At 37.8% G+C, this 20,194-nt stretch overlaps 1 protein-coding gene across 1 annotated transcript in view; it reads left to right on the forward strand.

Moving 5' to 3' along the window:
• FBN2 (fibrillin 2) overlaps positions 1-20,194 on the forward strand; it is a 177,018-nt gene that overhangs the window by 82,415 nt on the left and 74,409 nt on the right. Inside the window, exons 16-19 of the mRNA XM_035309941.1 lie at positions 4,125-4,277; positions 5,112-5,165; positions 7,811-7,936; positions 10,620-10,745. Of these exons, the coding sequence (XP_035165832.1) occupies positions 4,125-4,277; positions 5,112-5,165; positions 7,811-7,936; positions 10,620-10,745 (459 nt within the window). The remainder of the gene's footprint in view (positions 1-4,124; positions 4,278-5,111; positions 5,166-7,810; positions 7,937-10,619; positions 10,746-20,194) is intronic.

A 20,194-nucleotide genomic window follows, 5' to 3' on the forward strand; every position in this document is an offset into this window, starting at 1 on the left:
CCTTTCTTACTAAATGAGCTGACTTTCATATCCATTGCTTTGTCTTGTGTATGCAGAAGACTGTTACTGGGGCATGTTGAGTACAAATGAAAGATTAGTATCACTACTGGTAATTTTATCATATCGTAAACCAGTGTTATGCAGTACAACAAAATGATATCCTTAAGCAAGGCCCCAGAGATGATAAACAGCATGCCAGGGAACACGTCTAGTGAGTAAGGTGTTACACAACACAACTCTGAGAACAAACATAATTCCAACAGCAAAAAGTTAAAAATTGTGACCAGAAACTATTAAACTGATATAATGCTTATAACTATATTTTTTAACATAACTCAGGTCAAAGTTGTCATTATGTTAACCCTTAATGCCCACTATAGGGCACCAAAAGAATTGTTCTGGTTTAGCTTAGCAGGCAGCTAAGCACCACATCTTACCATTCACTCACTACCCCACCCTAGTGGGATGGGGGCAAGAGTCAGAAAAAAAAAAAAAAAAAAAAAAGGTAAAAGCTCATGTGCTGAGATAAAGATGGTTTAATAGAACAGAAAAGGAAGGGAAAATAATAATAATGATAAAGGAATAAACAAAACAAGCAATGCACAATCCAATTGCTCACCGCCCATTGACTGATGCCCAGCCAGTCCCTGAGCAGCATCCCCCACTAGTCCCCAGCCAACTCCCTCAAAGTTTTACTGTTCAGCATGATACCAAATAGTATGAAATATCCCTTTGGCCAATCTAGGCCAGCTGTCCTGGTTGTGTCCCCTCCCAGCTTCTTGTGCACCCCCAGCCTTTCCACTGGCAGAGTGAAGCTGAAAAATCCTTGACTATGTAAACACTGTTCAGCAACAACTACAATATCAGTGTGTTATCAGCATTATTCTTATCCTAAATCCAAAACACAGCTGCTAGGAAGAAAAGTAACTCTGTCCCAGCCGGAATCAGGACACCAACATTCTGAAATTAGTAGCCCAAGGTTGATAAAACTATACTTTGGGAGCAGCATAGGTACATCAATAAGGTTCAAGATCAGAACTTTTGTAACATGGGGAACTTGAGTTTGGTGAAGCAACAGACACGGCAGTGGCTGTCCTCATCCTCACTCTCAGCATGAGACAAACAAACTTGGGAGGATATTCTTTCTGACATAGCATTGCTGTTTAGGTTCATGAGGTATAAACTTGCTTCTTTCTCTTGCACAGGCTTTGTGAATCACTGGCTGTGTAGATAAAATTGTTTTCATATAATTAGTGAGGCAGTCCTCCACAGGTTCCCTGCACTTCTTTAAAAACATTGTGTTACGTGAAAGAACACTTGCTCCCTGCAAGTGGGCAGTCATTCAGGGCAGGGGAGTCGTTCAGTACATCTCTAGCTTCCTCCAGTTTCTTCCCACCTTCACATCTTTAAAGACCTTCCTATTAGGTATTTCTTCCACACTTACCAATCTTTTTTCCCCCTGCAATTTTCTGTTGGTGCCATTTCCTACCATTCAAATTGCTTCTTCAATCTCTACCGGACACATAACTAGGAGAAAAGCTTCTATTCTGTGAGAGGACAATAACTCCTTTATTCGAGGCAGAGCATGGTGGTATGGCATCTAGACTTTTTAGAGGTGCAAGGAAAGTGTTGATGAAGCTAATTATTCTGCGGAGTACATAAGCAGCTTTTCTTGTGCAACACCACTTATCATTGTCAAGCATAAAAATCTTTTCCTGCTGTCAAGTGTAAGCAAATTGTACTGGCTTCACCTAGACTCTTGGCAAGAAATAAGTCCTGGAATCTGGGCCACATTTAGCTGTGCTCCAGAACTGTATGTTCCATGGGAGACCAAAAGCAAGAGAAAACATTTATGTACAGGCTATGCCTTTTTGTAGGAGTCAGTTTACAGCAGTCAAAGAGCAGGCAGAACACGTAAAGAATTGCCAGTTCTTATTGGAATTGGCTCTGGATATTCAACATCTACTTTCATGTAACTTTTCTTTGTTGTTCTGGGGACACATTTAAGCAGACATCTATCTGGATTCCCCCAGATCCTCTTCAGTTTAAGTGCATCCAGACTCATGTCCAGACCATGATGTATTGTAGTTTTACTGGGAGATCAACAGAGAATATAATTAAGACCTAGTCTGGCCTAGTCTGTAGATACCTGAAACAAAGGGTATTTATGTAGTTCTAGCAAAGGTTTATAGAGATATAGGGATCAAAACTAAATGCTATTTATTCTGTCTGTATCCTGCAGTTTTCAGCTACACATTCAGATGGACTGTCCACTCACGCTCTTGCTGGAGGATAGACAATATTATCCTATATGCAAATGTATATATACGCAAAAGCCATCTAACCCTGAAATGACAAAAACAAAAACAACCTTCCAACCAACAACAGAAACAAAATATACAAAAAGCAGTCTAAAAGACATTCTTACAGTTCTTGGTTGAGTATAGCACAGCAGAAGTTGGTTATACCTGTAAAGTCAGGCTGAAGGACTGCCAAGGCATCTTATTGCTCTTCAGGGTTCAGTCACGATTTACATGAATAAATCAGCTGGACGACTGACAATGCGCACGTGGTGAAGAGAGTCCTATAGCTGTATGATTGTCCTGTATATTTTTTCTTCTGTCTTTTATGGCATTATTTTCAAGTTTGGAGACCTTCAGGGTATTTTCTCTTTTCTTTCTATAGTGAGTGGTGGTATGTCGCAGCCATCATTTCCAGCCCTCTCCCCAGAGCTGGAACTAATTTCCATAGTGACTTTTTAATCACAAACCTCCTGTAAATTCTCTTACTCAAGGAAATAGTGCTGCTTCCTCACATCCTTTAACCATGTGTGGGAATTGCCCAGTCACTTGTGCTAGCCAGGTAGTTACCTCTGATATCCTAAAGTTTATCCAACACTGGTGCCAGATTATGTGTAATCCTATTAAGACTACCAATCTCATATATGTGATGGTCTGAACAATCTGCTGAAACAGCATTTCTGTTCACAGTTTATACGTACAGTAAGAGGCTATGCTCTATTGGAAATAGGTAGCCTCCCAAGTTACCAGCCCCAGGCTGCTGGTGAGATTCCTACATGAGAAACCATTCCAAAAATAAATACAAGATCTGTGTCACCGGGTTATGGTTGCAGTCCTTCTCAGTGGGAATGTTGAGGCATGACATGATGATTAAAGACTATTCTGTGTTTTTTATTGAGATAGGTGTTGATAGATAAAGCTGCTCTCATGTGGAGGTCATCTTTATTTGGTCCTATGGAGTTCTAAATTAGCTCACAACTAACTAGGTAATTTAGGTGGTTTTAAAGTGCTCTGGAGAATACTCGAAGAACTGTTTTGAGAATTGGTCTTGATGCCATCAGACATTATTGTATCAGAGCAATGCAGCTGTAGGCAGTGTAACCATTTTGTAGAAAAAATTTTTTAGCTCTGATTGAGATAGACTAGAATTGACTATTTCAATTGGACGGGACCTACAAAGATCATCGAATTCAATTGCCTGAGCACTTCAGGGCTACCCAAAAGTTAAAGCATGTTATTAACAGCACTATTCTAATGCCTCTTGAGCACAGACAGCCATGGGGGCGTCAACCATCTCACTAGGAAGCCTGTTCCAGTTTTGACCAGTAAATAAATCTGTCCTAATATCCCCCTGGCATCATTCCCCACCCATCCTATCATTGGTTCCCAGGGAGCCAGAGGCCTTCTGCCCTTCCCCTCCTGAGGAAGTTGCAGAAAGCCATGAGGTCACCTGTTGGCCTCCTTTTTTTCCAGACTGTACAGCCCAAGTGTCCTCATCCTCTCCTCCTAGGACATGCCTTTCAGACCTTTTTACAAATTTGTTGCCCCTTTTCTGGTTGTTTACAAGTACCTTTACATCCTTTTTCTGTTGTGGAGCCCAGAACTGCACATGATACTGAAGGTGAGGCTGCACCAATAATAAATACAGTGGAAGAATCACTTCTTTTGACTGGCTGGCTATTCTGTGTTTAATGCATCCCAAAATGCCTGGCACATGCTGAGCCTACTGTCACCAGCACCCCCAGATGCCTTCCATAGATAATATACTTCCATTTCACTTAGAGCCTAAGGAAATAAATTATTTTTTTGCTTGCCCTTTCTTAGATACTCACATGCGTAGCACATGCTATGGAGGCATCAAAAAGGGAGCATGTGTTCGTCCTTTCCCTGGTGCTGTAACGAAGTCTGAATGTTGCTGTGCCAATCCTGACTATGGTTTTGGAGAGCCATGTCATCCCTGCCCTGCTAAAAATTCAGGTAAATTTTCACGTTTTAAAAAAATAAAAAATAAATACTTTTCCAGTTTGGTTTGCTCATTTATTTCATGTATTTGAGAGAAATGAATAGTGTACTTAATAGAAATGTACACTGAAAATGGTTTCTTCTCTAAAGAAAAACAAACTGTTTGGTATTCTGTGTCAGGTGTTTGTGTTTTTACATACTGTAACATCTGAGGCAAACCTCCTTTCAGAGCTGGCTAGACTGTGACAAAATTCAAGATGAAGGAACATGAGTATGCTATGAATGAATCTGGGTTCCTGAATTTAACGATGCTTTAAAGAGAATAAGCAGCCATCTCTGATAAATCTGTACATTTCATAGTTAAATCTAGTTTAAAAGTGCATCTCATATTCATTTGAGAAATACGTATTTTATAGGAATCAGTTCTCCAAACACACTTGGAGACTGATTAAAAGAAAAGCTCTTTAGAACAGAATTGAGATGATGGATCTTGGATAGTAGACCCATTCACTGTTGTTTTCTGAGACAGCAGAGATTTTAGAAGAAATGAAGAAATACTGGTATTATGGTTGAAAGCAATAGCTGAAGGAGACAGTATTTTCAAGACTAAAATGAAGTAGCTTAAATGTTTCATTCTTATTATCAAATTTCATTTTTGTATATATGGCAAAGTTCAGGGTGGAATGTAACAAAATATGTTTAGCTAACATATATAGATAGTTATTTCCTGTGAACATTGGCATTTTGTTACTTATATTGTAGAAAATTTATTTTGAGGATTAAAGATGGTAAAACACTGCAAATAACATTTTATTTTTATTTCTGACATCTCTTGCTTCAATTGAGTAGCTGAATTCCATGGCCTGTGTAGCAGTGGCATAGGTATTACTGTGGATGGACGAGGTATGTTGTACATTTTATTTAATGTATACATTTGAAGGTAAAATAAAGATATGCTCAGAAGTAGATCTTTCTGTAACGTTAGGTTTTGGGTATTTTTGCCTCAAGACTAATATTTTGCTTTTCATATTTTCATTATTAAAGTAGAATAATTAAATTAACCTTGGATCCTTATACCTAGTAACAGCATACATAACTTCTAAAAACAGTACTACATTAGAGGAAATACTGTTTCTGTTCAGTACAGTAAGGGCACATGCATAGTTCTGTCTTTTCTATGAGCTCATTTCTTTAACGTCTTGCCAGACTTAAAAATAATGTGAAATCCACAGAGTTTGTACATTCCCTCGGTTTTCTTTTCAGTGAATTCTGCAAAGTCCATTAGGAGAGTCTCTAAATCTCATGGAGAAATAATGGCAGTATACCATAATGCTGTTGTACAAATAGCATCTTACTGTGAGAATTTGCATGTAGGGAGGTTATACACTCTTTTGGATACATGGAAAAAATCTAATTTCTCACTGAAAATATAAAACTAATTATGGACTCTACCAACTGCAGGATAGACTATAATCTTTGGGATTCCATGTCTAATTAAATCCCTCTTTGTTTATGTTTCTAAAGAAAACTGTAGCATTTTCTGTATGTCTTGCATAGCAACCTTACAGGCGATTTTCTTGCTGTTGCTCCTACCACCATTTATGCCAAGGGAGCATGTTTGCCAGTTCTGTTTCATAAAGGAGAGATACACTGATCCTCCAACCAATCGCTGATAAAACTGTATATTTGTCCTCATTCTTTCTCATTATCAAGAGTGAGTATAATACATTTTAGCAGTAAAGGTCTTGACATATAAATTTTACCTTCAGTTGATTCGTAGCTTGTTAATTAAACTGCATCACCACATACCTACTCCTCATATTTAGCTTGTGATTAAGAAGCCCAGTACCTTAATTTATTTGTATGAGAGGAATGTGGACAAAGGTGAGGACAGAAATCTTGCTGTTGGGTTCAATATAAAAAGAAAAAGGAGGATTTGGATAATCTCAAATTGTTTACTTTGAGGAGTTGGAGACAATCATTCCGGTGGGTTGCTTCCAACTCAGGATATTCTATGATACTGTTATCAACCTGATACAAAGAGACAGAGTCATGAGTTTTTGTTTTGTTTTGTTTTGTTTTTTTCTCCCACAAGATACAAACAAGCCCAGTAAACTACAGAAAACGTTATGCTTAAAAGAATACATGCAGCTGAAATATTACAGTAATTCATATTTTCGTATGAAAATTTCAGATGTCTCGTAGCTTTCAGTTTAATCCAGGGATAGCATATTTTTTCAAAAAATATTTCTGAGTATATGTAAATCATGGAGAATATCCTGATCTAAACTACACTATGGTTGAAGAGGGAATGACCTTTATAAAAAGTTGAACAGTGCAAGTATAAAACAAGCTTTTTATGAAGTCACAGCTAGGCCAGCACCCCTACTGTTCTTTCCAGTGTTTGGAAAGGGAACTATTTAAAGTAATGGGCTTACCGTATGGGAAGAAATAACTTAATATTGAAAAAACTCTTTTCCGCAGAGGCAAAAAATATTAAAAATAGTCTGTTCCTGTTCTTATAGCTCATATGAATATTCTGGAATTTTCCAACTACAGCAGAAATTCTATATGCAACTGTACATTTAGGGAATATATCTCATTCATCATCTTATTCTGTCCATCCAAGAGAAATTTTAAATTTCCAATGAATACTATAATTTCTGTAAGACTGGATATGCTGTGGTATTGACGTATGCACTAGCCCTGTACTAGGAAAGGTATTTGTATCACCTAATAAATTATAATGTCTTACCTGTATCCTTAAACCACAGGCACTAAGTGCACAGGCTAGATATTTTGCATCAAGGTATTCTTACAAACACATAGTCATTCTATTGATTTAGGTTGGAAAGGATGCCTGGAGGTCATCCAATCTAACCTTCTGCTCCAAGCAGGTCTAACTTCAAAGTTGAATCAGGTTTCTCAAGGACTCGCCCAGTTGTGTTTGGCAGATTTCCAAGGATGGAGTTCCCACAGCCTCTCCGGGCAGCTTGCTCTAATGTTTAACCACTCTCATGGGGAATAAATTTTTCCCTAGAGTTCAGTTAGAATTTCCCCAATAGTAAATCGTAAGATTGTTGTCCCTTGCCTTTTTATTCTGTAACTCTGAGAAGAATCTTGCTTCATCTCCTCTGGAACCATCCATTAATTATCAGAGAACTGTTATCATATCTCCCTGTCATCTTCCCTCTTGCTGGCTAAACAAACCCATTTCCCTCAGCCTCTTTCATGCGTCATGCGCTCCACCCTTCTAATAGACTTTGCAACCGTTTCCTGGATACTCTCCAGTCCCTTGGTATATCTTTATTGGATCGGGTGGCCTCAAATTGAACTAAGTATCCCACGTTTGTCCTCCCTAGTGTCAAATAGACAGGACTAATCACTTTGTTCAGCCGTCTGGCTGCATCCTTGCCATATCCTTGCTTTGAATGAGAGCCCCAACCTCCACCAAGTCAGATGCTCCCTCCAGTTTGATGTTCATGTCTATAGCTCAGGTTTTTCACACGTTTCAGTGTCTGGTTGTTTTCTGTCTTATGTTAATACAGATATTAATGAGTGCGCATTGGATCCTGACATTTGCTCCAATGGAATTTGTGAAAACTTACGTGGCAGCTATCGTTGTAACTGTAACAGTGGCTATGAGCCTGATCCTTCTGGAAGGAACTGTGTGGGTAAGTTGCTCTATTTGTTTATCACTGTTGAATAATTAATCACTACACTGATGATAATTTGAATTGGTAGAACTTAGATTACAAGGAAGACATCTACTTTTTACAGCTACAATAAAAACACTATAAATCTCTATTGAGTCCATTTTTCTCAGCAACTGCATAGCCAGTGTTTTTACTGGTATCTTTTTCTGTTATTTGACGTTGTTTTTTTTTAATGGTATTTGTCTGTGATGTGTAGGCAGGAGATGTTGTTGTAGATTATTAATTATTTTTCTCAAAAGTATGGATCAGTTTGTGTTATATTTTATTGTACAAGAGAATCTAAAGTATGTCATTTTCAAGGCTGGATGATAAATTGCCAGTTGCTGAAGGTCATAGTTTTGCCTAATAAAATGTAACAGATGGCTATCATTACCATAATGGATGATACCTGGTGGCCTGTGTACACAATTTTTGTAGTATGGAGGAATTTTTGTTGTCCCTGAGTTACACAGATACAATAGAATGCATTGCTGAAATGCCTTGGCTTTTAGAAGAAAGCTGTGATCCACACTTACAATTTCCCAAGTCCTGCCTGGACAGTGGGCTGAAGTGTAACAGATAGTCTTTTGTTTTTCAAAGTAATTCTTTTAGGTCACCACCAGAATCACAGGAGTAATTCAATTAAGAAACTTTTAGATTTAAAGGCATTTTTAGTTTGGTTTAGATTTATACCGGACTGTCATTGCAATTTCTATATAGTTTTTCTGGAAGTGTTTGGCAATACCCAGCAGAAGATACCTACATTATACATTTAACATTCTGTCTAGTTAATTTTGTTATTCATGGTCATGTATAATCAACAAAACAAACATTTTTGGTAGGGAAAACCTGGAGTGTTAAGTGTGATATAATTTTAAAACCAAGCATTCCTACCTTTTGATTCAAAGCAAACATAAAGTAGTAAAAGAGTTTCTTTTCATCTGCTTGCATTAAGGAATTTTGCAGTTCGTTCCTTTCTAAAGGCCCTAAATATGACCTTTCGGCGAGAAATGCAATCCTGAAAAAAAAAAAAATAAATAACGGACAGGTTTTGTTCGTTTGGTAGGTTGGTTGGTTTTCAAATGCTTCACATAATATTCTTTTCCAAATTGATTTCATGGCAAGGGGTATCACCTGTCTAGTTACACATGCAATTATGTAACTGCTGTCATAGATATTTGTCTGTTTAATTCTATAAATTAAAATGCAGCATATTCACTGTGAGGATGCTTTTATTCTTAGTTAATGAGTTTTTGCACAAAGCAATTTAATAGTGAACACTCAAATAAAGACTGAAAAAGTTTTAATTGATACAGGTTAAGAGCTGCCAAGAAATAAAAATCCTCATCAGACAGAATGCAGTTAGCACTTCTGTCAGCATCAAGTGTTTTTGGTGCATGAGCTACATTGTTCTTTGTTTCATGGTGCGTGTCACAATAGGTGACAGCCCAAATCTGTAGTTTAACAGTGACACCCTAAGGAAATAACATATTGATCACACTGCTAATTTGGGTTAGAGGATTGTATGACAACAAGCTCAAAACTGAAGTCTATTGTTCTTGAAAACATCAAATTCCAAATCCATCCTTCTTTATGTAGTTAAAATTAGATGAGGTTAGATTAAGGAACAGGTAGCTCAGGAGCTTCGTTGTGGCTACAAAACTTAAATTTCAGATTTATCATCTGGGGAAATTAAGACTTTGTTGTCTGAATCTTAACAGAATTTGTAAACATAGGTTCAAAAATCTGATATACTTGTGAAAGCAGTAGCCTTTAGATTGTAATTATAATTTCTTATTATTTCTCTTTATTTATAACAAACTCTCTAAGAAAAGATAGTTGATTGAAGGGAACAATTTCAGCTACAGCTTAAAGTTTGGGAAATGAAGCAGTGAAAATTTAGGAGACACCCTGAAGGAGGATAAAGCATCAGGTTTATCTTTCTATAAATTTAAGCATTGGAGGCATGTGATGGGGATTATAGGAAAGTAATTTAAATTATTATTTTTTATACTTTTTATTTTTAAAAATAATATTAAAATGAAGTTTGATTGCTATGTGTTAGCAATATTTAGTTAGTCTAGAAGAAGTTCAGTTAATTGATGAGTTTTTCTTGTTCTGTATGCTTGATGTCTTGTTCCTTTATTTTTCCAAAAATTGTGTGTATATGCATTCTTAAGATGTCAACCATACATCTGTGAAATTTAGATTTTAACACATATATTAATTTCGTGGATAACATTCAGTTTTTATTGCTCATAAAAGAGGATTTAGAATAGTAATCTATCACATCCTTATTTACATTCTACATACATTAAAAAAAAAAAAAAAAAATGTTTTCAAACCAAATAGTAAAGTTGTAGTGGTGATAGTCATGCAGTTGACAAAGCTCCCAAGAGCATTCCAGGAAAATGTAATTATCAATGTAAGACTAACTATAAACAGTTTATAATGCCTGATACTGAAAAACTGAAAGGAAAATACAATTTTTAGAAATAATATTTTTGAAAACAAGAATTGGCATTTTTCTTTTCTTAGTCATTGTAAATAACTGCACATCTGGCAACCTAATTGCTGCTACAGAAAGCAAGAGGGACTAGCTGGGGAGACAAAGGTGTCTCTTGACATTTGCTCTTATTGGTATTAACTCATCTTGTTACAGACATTGATGAATGTTCAGTGAATGGTCTGCTGTGTGATAATGGGCTCTGTCGAAACACCCCTGGAAGTTATAGCTGCACTTGTCCAAAGGGTTATGTGTTCAGCACCGAGACTGACACATGTGAAGGTGAGAAATCTGCAAGTGTGATAATTTTATTGCTTATTATATAACCTTGAAGCTAAATAATCAAAAAGGATTCAGTGATGACAAAAGCAAGATGAAAAGAAAGAACTGAGATACAGCATAAATCATTGCATTCCTCTTGTAATTTCTCTGCAGTGTTTTTTAAAGTGTTGGGTCTTGCTACTGAATTTCTCTTCAAAGTAGTCAGTTCATTGTTCTATGAAAATATTTTCCTTTCTCTAGACAAGATATTTTGAAGTGGAAGTAAAGTCAAATGTATGCTTGCCTTTGATCATAGAGTGGGGAAACACAGTTTATCATTTAGGGAAATACATCAATTTTGATCACACAATCCTCTTTGTGTTCTCTCTGGTGTTTGTGATGTTTTATGTGATGTTAGAGTTCCTGGATGTGCATATTAGTGGTTGATAACTAAAATCATCTTTTTTTTTTTTTTTTTTTTTTTTTTTTCCAGTACATACTTTGTAATCAAAATTGCTTTTCTATATTACTAATGGACACAGATGCTAGAACAATGACAATGTTATTCTGCAGAAACTAAACACAGAATCACAGAATGGTTGGGATTGGAAGGGATCTTGTCCATCTCCCCCACTCAGACCACCCAGAGCAGGTTGCCCATGACCATGTCTTGAGAGCTTTTGAAGACCTCTGAGGACAGAGCCTTCACAAAATTCTCTTGGCAACCTGTGCCAGTGCTTGGTCACCTGCACAGTAAAAACTGTTTCCTGATGTGCAGGAGGAACCTCCTGTGTTCCATTTGGTGCCTGTTACCTCTTGTCCTGCCACAAGGCACCACCAAATAGAGCCTGGCTCCCTCCTCTTTGCACCCTCATATTAGGTAGGTTTTATGCACGTTGATAAGATCTCCCCCGAGGCCTCTCTTCTCTAAGCTGTATAGTCCCAGCTCTCAGCCATCTCCTCATAGAAGAGGTGCTTCAGTCCCTTCATCCTCTTTGTGGTGCTTTATCATCTGTGAATTTACTGAGAGTGCACTCTACCCCATCATCCAGATCATTAATGAAGTTGTTGAACAGGATTGGACACAGCATTCACCCCTCGGGTACACCACAAGTTTCTGGCCTCCAACTAGACTTTATCAATCATCAACCTCTTGATCATTCAGACAGTTTTTGATCTACCTCACCATCTGCCCATCCAGCCCATACATCAACAGTTCCTCTGTGAGGATCTTATGGTGGCAGTGTCAAAAGCCTTTCTGAAGTCCAGATAGACAATATCCACTGCTCCCTCCTCGTCCATCAGGCTTGTCTTTTCCTTAGAGAAGCTTCTCAGGTTGGTCAAGCATGACTTCCCCTTGGTGAATCTGTGAGTCCTGATGATTTTCTTCTCCTTCGCATTCCTGGAAATGGTTTCCAGGAGTAGCTGCTTCATCACCTTTCCAGGGATCGAGGTGAGGCTGACTGGTCTGTAGTTCCCCAGGTCCTCCTTGTCGCGTTAAGGGGTGTAGCCTATTAACTGTTACGGGTCCAGTCGGATTCAGGGTACTGAACTATCAAAATCACAGATTCACCAGTAACACATTAACTGATATAGGTCTGGTTGGATTCAGAGCACTGAAGTACCATGGTCACGGATTCACCAGTAACGTATAACCGTCCTTACTCTAGTTGCGTTCAATGAGAACTATCACGGCTAGGAACAATGCAGTTAAGTGCAATTTATTACAACAACAGGTACACAGGTTGTTCGGATTGCTGGCGATAGTTACTGTCTGCAAAAGCAAGCTAGCATGCATGAAATACACAGGTGAGCAGCCTGGAAATTAACATGTTAAAATGCACAAAGACGCTATAGAGATTTCTAAGTTTCTGCGGAGACACACAGTATAATCAAGTGTTCAAATCTCACCCAAAGGCGTCCCAATGGGGGGGAAGAGAGGCTCAGCCCATCGACTGATCCCAGGAGTCAGGAAGTCCTCGGGATGGTATATTCCCTCGGGGTGGTATTTCCCCTGACAGTGGTATCTTCCCTGACATCCCCTCTCTCTTAGGCCAGTTTATATTATTTTCTATCTTTTAGGTGGAGCTTGAGTGCCTCTAGTCACACATATATCTTAGTTATGATTGGTGAAAAGTTTTCCCGTCTCTGAAGTAATAGGCTCAGAGAAATTCAGAGTGCATGCTCAGTGAGGGGTGGTCACACCTTGGAGGCGGGTAGCTTTTGGGATGGAGGTGTGTTTTGGTATTATAATGATATTATAAAGAGCAAAAGTACACTAGAGTATAGCATTTGTCAAAAAATGACAGGTTGGCTCAGGGTAGCAAAAGTGCGGTTTATCGGTTTCAGTGTGCACAAGAACAATCGAGTCCCCACCTGGCCACAGGGCCTAGCCATGGTGTCTCCACTCCACTCTATGCTCCGTAGTGTTCCTTAGAGCCAGCACACCAGGTTCGCCCAGCGCAATAGCATTTAAGATTGAAGCCTAGGGAACTCTCAGGTAATGAAGCTATGCCCTACCCTGAAAACCTCTTCAATGCTGTACATTTTCTTTAAAATGTGAACGTTAGTTTTATTTTCCTAGTTACTTTAGGTAATTGCACCACCATCCTTCTTGGACTTCTTGAACACAGGAGTGACAATTGCTTTCCTCCAGTCTTCAGGCCCTTCCACCAGTTGCCACGATTGACCAAAGATTATAGAGAGGGTCTCCTCACAATGACATCTGCCAGCACCCTCAGCTCGTGAAGGTGCAGCCCATCAGAGACCATGGCCTTATGAATGGTCATTTCCTTATGTTTTCCCCATCCTGACCCTTTTCTATCAAGGGTACGCGTTCCTTACTCCAGCCTTTCCCCCTGGTTTCTGGGACCTAGGATTCCTGAAGGCTGTCCTTTCTGGTAAGGTCTAGCAAGTTTTAATGAGAATTTTTGGCTATAAAACAGTTTCAAACAAGACTCTGCAAAAGAGGAGTTGAAATAGAAACTTTTGTCTCTTTTTTTAATTAGTATTCAGAGCAGCCGTATTTTACTAGTTTTTTTGTATTGTTTTTTATTTGGCTCCATAATCTATAAATCTCAGTATTGTTAAGATTAGCAAGTTTTTATAGGAAAATAGTCTTATGTTTGAGTGAGTGATGGCGAAGTTATAATCCTTTTGGAGTATCTATTGTATGAACCAATATCATCTTCCAGATTTATCTGAAGCAGTGGAAGGCATTACTGTCCTCAGCTGCTTGTTATTACCGATCAGCCACAAGTTACTGCTGCACAGCTAAGCAAACATACAGAATGGAAAGTGGAAGCACTCTTTAATCTATTCTTGCTGTGTAAGATCAGTCAGGTTAACTTAAACCATTTCATTCACAGTGTATGCTGGACAGGCTAATTTTACGCTGAAGCGGGTGAGGAAAGCCCATGTGCTCTTTGCCAGTTTTCAGCAAAGGAGTGGAAGCAAGCAGCATGGGGGCAATAGCATTTTGAATGTCTCCAACTGTTTGGAAAGTGAACATGTGTTTACACTCAAAACATCTAATGAAATGGTTTAAATTCTGGCAATATCAAATCATTCACCTCTTCACCTCTTCTGTTCAAAAGGAATCATGGTCCTTTATATTTCAGTACATGTGTGTTTCACAGGCCACTTTTAAAAGTTAGAATTCCTTCTCTCCTTAAATGTTACAAATTAGTAGCACTTGCTCAGGTTAGGCCTCTTATACCCCCACTGATTTATAGCACACTGCTAAATTGTCTTAATGCTTAGAATCTATTCACAATGTTCAGGTGAGATTTTGTTTTCAGAGTCTGTCTCAGTGTTGCATTTCTATGTGTAAAAACATCTCAGTCAATCATCACGTGTTTTTCATGTGCATGTTTCTTAACAAATCTCCTACACAGAAAAAAAAGAGAACGGTATTGCAAAAGAAGATGTTAATTAACAAGATGGAAAGATCATCTGCTTCAAAGCATAACACTGACCAAAATATAGATGAATGAGATAGGAGAATGCAAATAACCTAGCACAATTATTGACAAAATGGTGTATCCAGATTTTCAAATGTAAAATTAAATTTATATTTTAACAGAAGTAGCAATAGTAATGGTCATAGAAATAGTAATAGAGAGGCTTAATCAACCAAAAAAATCAAATCAAGTCAAAAAAAAAAAAAAAAAAAAAAGTGGATTCGTGATTGCATTGAGACACAACAACTATAGGAAAAAAAGGGATACAAAGGGATTTTCTATCTTCTGGACATCCTTGTAACCATTCCAGTGTGCTTTCTCTTGTGCTAGCACAGGTTTTGGGGATCACAATGTAGTGAATAACACCTGGGACTTCACTATGTCCCTATGATGTGGAAATTAATTCACTGGTTCATTTAAATTAATAGTTCACTGAGGAGTGTGGGTGACTTCTTTAGAAAATATTGCTAGATGATACCAACTGGTAAACCATAATGTCAAAACATATTACAGTTAAGATAAAATAGAGTTTAGTGGAAACTTCTAGTAGAAATCTAAATGGCAGGCCTCTCTCATCTTAATAGCATCTTAGCTCATTTTTATAAGAAATGTGAAAAAATGAAATTGCTTTTGGATCTTATCTAAAGGAGCTAGGCACATTCCTTAAATTAATCGTTTATGGGTCATGTCTGAAAATAGGAACAGGGAACTCATATGATTTATTCAGACTAGCATGGTATAGTGCTTGTGACAGTTGTCTAGTAATACACGTAGTGAGACATTTCACAACTTGAACCAGCCTGCACCGTAGGCAGCAAATGCAAACGTACCTTATTTGAGCAGGTAGTTATATAAATTAAAGTCAATGCTATTGTAAAAGGAGAATTCCTATGTTGATCATTCAGGGTACGTAAGTACAGCAGATCATGTTTCTGTTTGGTGGCTTTTTGATTTGCTGAGTTTGGAGAGGTTAATTAACGCATTTAATCTCTTGTTTCTTTTTTACATGGAAATGTTCACAATACATTTTTTATTATTCATCTAAGGATCAATTTCTTTCATAAAATATCAGTTCCTATGCATCCTTTGGCTCTTTTTCATAATCCTGTATGTATACTGAACTTGGAGGAATGAGTGCATAAATGGGCATGAATGCGGGAATAAAATAATAGAACTTTTTATTAATGTGAAAGAAAATCCTACTTTCTCACTTTCTCATTTAAAAAACAAAATGAAACAAACACTAATGTTTAACTACTAAAACTCCAGTTTTGTGAGAACAATTTCTTTTTCTTTGTTTTTTTGGCCATAGTTATTTTAGTGTAATCCAGCCTAAAATAATTTAAATTTTGTATTGTCTGTGTTGCACATTCTGAAGGATTTTCACTTTCTTTCCATAGTACTATATGCATGAAATCACACACATAGGTTATGAAGGATCTGTCATCTCCATCTTGAATATTTTAGTTAGATTGAAGTTTAGATTTAGCTGATCAGGCACAAAAAGATTCAGGAGTGGTTTGGCATAAAAGTGTCTATAAAACCTATTAAATGTATTACATTTTTTCTAATGTTGAGTGGGTTGGCAGTTTGAGGAATAAATTCATCTCTTTTTGTCCAAATTCTGTTTTCAAAGAAACACTAAGAAATTCAGTTTGGAGTTACAGGTTCACTAGTTGTAGAAGATTGCTGTAGCCAGAAGCTTTATATTATGCTCTGTAAATGCTCTAATACTTATTACTCACTAGTATATTTTAATTAGTATAAATGTCATCAGTAACTGTGAAAAAAAACAACAAAACGTACACTGTTTTCATTTGTAGTTCAACTGAAAATTTTCATCAATTTGTTGTGGGGAGTGGGGGAGTTGTTTAAGCTTTCAGAGTCTGTGAAAGTTGAGATTTTTACAACAAGCTCTGTGGTTTAGATTGTGTTTCCAGTGACATAACTAGTTAAATGTAAACCAGATGTGCTTTGAAGTTTATTTCCAGGAATGTACAGTGAACTGTTTCAATTTTTGTTTCTGTGACATTTACAATGTACGCTCACCCCACTTCAGAATTTTTTTTTTTAAAAAAAAAAAAATCCCTGGTAAATATTTTCATACATTCACTTTTTATTTTAAAATATAAAATTGTATTTTAAATCAAAGAATTTTCTCACTTACTCTTTTTAAACTTACTATTTAATATTGTTAATAGAAGGTGTATGGAAACAATTTTCGAGTTTGTTTACATTCTGCATATGATACTTTTTGCCCTGATTCAGCAAAGCACTATTGGTGAAGTACATTCATCCTTTTATTCTTTTCCTGAATGGTGGTTTTGGGGAGTAGTCAGTGCAATATTATAAGCATATTAAAACATATTAAACATATATAAAACACTGAGCTTAGAGAAGTTCTTGGTTTGTTTTTAGTTTCTTTCCGTTCCATTTGTTTGTTTGTTTTTTGACGTGGTGCTGAAGCACATCAAATGCAGAACTTAGCAAACTATATTTTCAGGTTTGGGGGCCCACAGTACAGTAGTGATCATTTAGAAACAACCACGAATTAATGCCTCCAGATGTGCATATCCTAAAGCTACAGTGAAGCAGTGAAAGCTGCTCTCCCTCTTCCTAACCCATAGAAAGAAATAAGATGGGATGGGCATTCCTTCATCTGTATCAGGACAACGTGAAATGAGGAAGAGTGTGGTTCTGTGATACAGCTTTTCTCACCCCTGATCTTAGTTACATGCTTTTACCATTTTCATCACAGAAACTGGAAAGTGAGTATTTGTCTGTGGGATCAGTAAGGAATTGTGCTTGCACTAGAGAGAGTTGGAAACAAAATGAAGGGTGAAATCGAAATGTCCTGATAGACAGAGTCAGATGTATTGACAAGGAATGTGTTCAATACAGGCTTCATCACAGGTTTAGACTAAATGCCCTGACTTTGCCTTGCACAGGCAGTTCTCCCAGTCTAGAAGGTGGTCAGCTCAGACAACAGATTTTCCTCTTCTTTCCTGTTTTGCTCACCTAGCCATTCAGTTTGGTTCCTTTCATCTCCTTTGTCTTTTGCCAGAGAGTGAAGAACATAACCCATGAAATCAGGAGAGCTGCTTCATTTCACATAAAGTGTTGAACTTTAGATGTTTTGGCCCCTGCATCTCCATTTATTCACTTATCTTTAGTTTTAGTTTTCGGGATGCTGACTTTCAGGTATGGCCCTCAACTATTTTTTTCTTAGGTTTGGGTTTCTAGTTAACTCTGAAAACCCAAAGCAGAAGATGTCTTTTCCTAGAATAAAATTGTTTGTAAACATAACTTGCTAAGTATCAGGGAGAATTAAAGATAAGCATAGTAAACTGCTACATTTTACAATTATAAATGAGAATTATTTTAAGTTTCATGCATTTTTGATATTCTAAATATGACTGAAGTAGTGTTTTGGATAGTAGTACTTTCTGCTTAATATAGTGCTTTGTCTTGCACGTTGATGGTGTATGTGCAGACGTGTGTGGTTCAGCTGCCAACTTTTAAAAGCATATGACGCTTTCCGTGAAAATCTCCTACTTTCAGCTGTAAATGTTTCTGGCAAACTTCAACCATTTTACCTATAAGTTTCTTCACTGTGTGTCTGACTCAGACAGAATTATAATTTTACCTTTAAAAATTTCAGACAAAACACTTTGTTTATTTCCAAGAATGACTAGCTACTAAGAAAATGTTAGTCTGTGCATTTAGTTATGTGCAAAAGTTGTGACCTTTTCTTTAAAAAGCTGTTGCTTCTCAGTATTAGTGCAGACTGAAATTTCTTAAATAGGTTTTCTATCAGGATAGTGCTTCTTTCCTCTGAATATGTGCTCAAATTTGGCCAAGTTGTAAGACTCCTTTTGCATATGCTCAGTAGAGACGTTATATTTTTAGTGTGCAAAAGCTCCAAAGATTCTGTGGTACTGTTCATGCCTGGTCCAGCATGGGAACTTTTCTGAGTTGCACCTGAGCAGGGAAGAGCACTGGGCTGGTTAGAGAACCATACCTGCATGAAAACAGAGACATAAATGTGGAGACTGATCAACGATTCCTCTGTCCCAATGCTGATTATAGCAGACCAAGTACACAACATTACTTTCCAGAAATACTTTCCTATTTCCCAGCAATTGTGGTTCAGAAATAGGATCTTTACGTTCAATAAACCATGGTGGATTTCTTTTCCATAATTTGTCCAGACTGCCATTGATTCGTGAATGCTTTGAGCAGCCTAGGGTAAGCATCTCCAGTTCCTCTACTTGATGTGTAAAGGACTGTTTCTTTATTTGGCTATAAGCTAGCTTTGTGAGATGTCTTTTTGTTCTTGTACTGTAAGAGATAGTGAAAGTTTGATGATGCCTTTGACAGGGAGCAACTACAACTCTTTGATGTAGTTCACTTGTCCTTTCTTTCATTTCTATTTTCTCATTTTTTTAAAGCTAGCCAAACTGCTGAAAGCAAGATGGCATATGAAAAGGAAGCAAAAGCATACCTTTCTCCAAAATCATTTATATACTGAGAGCTATTCAGCATGTAGTGCATATTTAAGATGATGCCTCAGTGTGATCTGTTGCTAATCGTGGGAACAGGATATGTGGTTTCTCTGTAAAAGCAGCAGATGCTACTCTCTGCTACCAGGTATTGCTGGCTAGGGAAAGACAAGAAGACTGGGGAGGCAGGGGGCATACATTGGATAATAAAACCTCAGGTAATAAAGTGTGAAATGTATTATGAGGAGGAGAAGGGATGCAGAGCAGACCAATGTTGGCAAGCTCTCCAGATTGCCAGCTGGGATACTGAGGTGCTCGGCAAGTGCTCTGTCTAAACTGACTAACTGGCAGCTGTAGATATATGTGATTACCTCCATGCTACACTTCCCAGACCACCAGGTTGGTATGGGACCTGTCCTTGCCCTGCGTGCTCACCCATGGTGCTGCACGTCGCCTGGTGTGCTGGCTTGGGCCTTGGTGGGCTAGGACTGAGCCTGAGATAACATGACCAACTGTATCTAAACAGGCTGTTTGCAGAGAAACATGGAAGCTGTGCCTGGTGCCATATGAGACTACCAATTCCAGAGGAGTAATGCAGGGTCAGCATTACTGTTAGGGGTTTACCAGCTCAGGTATTGCTGCTGCAGTTAACCCTGTGCAGGCAGCCCTTGAAACTGCAACACACTGCCTTGATGTTGTAAGGCCTCCTGGATCTCAAGTCTGCATCTGTGTATGATGTACGAGTAAGCTGTGTAATCCACAAGGTTAGGAGTAGACTTCACTAACACAAGCTCTGTTTCTGTTCAAAAACCTTCTGGCATTCAAGGACAAGTCCTATTTGCTCTTTGTAGGAAAGTAATTCCATTAAGTAAATGGACAGTGAAAACTGGGCCCTAAATTAGGTGCTTTCTTTGGGGATGAAGAGGGAGATCACAGTTTCATAAGTATATAGATTTCTGGATGTTTTCTATCTCTCTCTCCCCCTTTCTACTCCCCCCCCTCCCCC

The sequence above is a fragment of the Oxyura jamaicensis genome, chromosome Z (genome assembly GCF_011077185.1).
Source record: "Oxyura jamaicensis isolate SHBP4307 breed ruddy duck chromosome Z, BPBGC_Ojam_1.0, whole genome shotgun sequence".
NCBI classification, from domain to species: Eukaryota; Metazoa; Chordata; class Aves; order Anseriformes; family Anatidae; genus Oxyura; species Oxyura jamaicensis.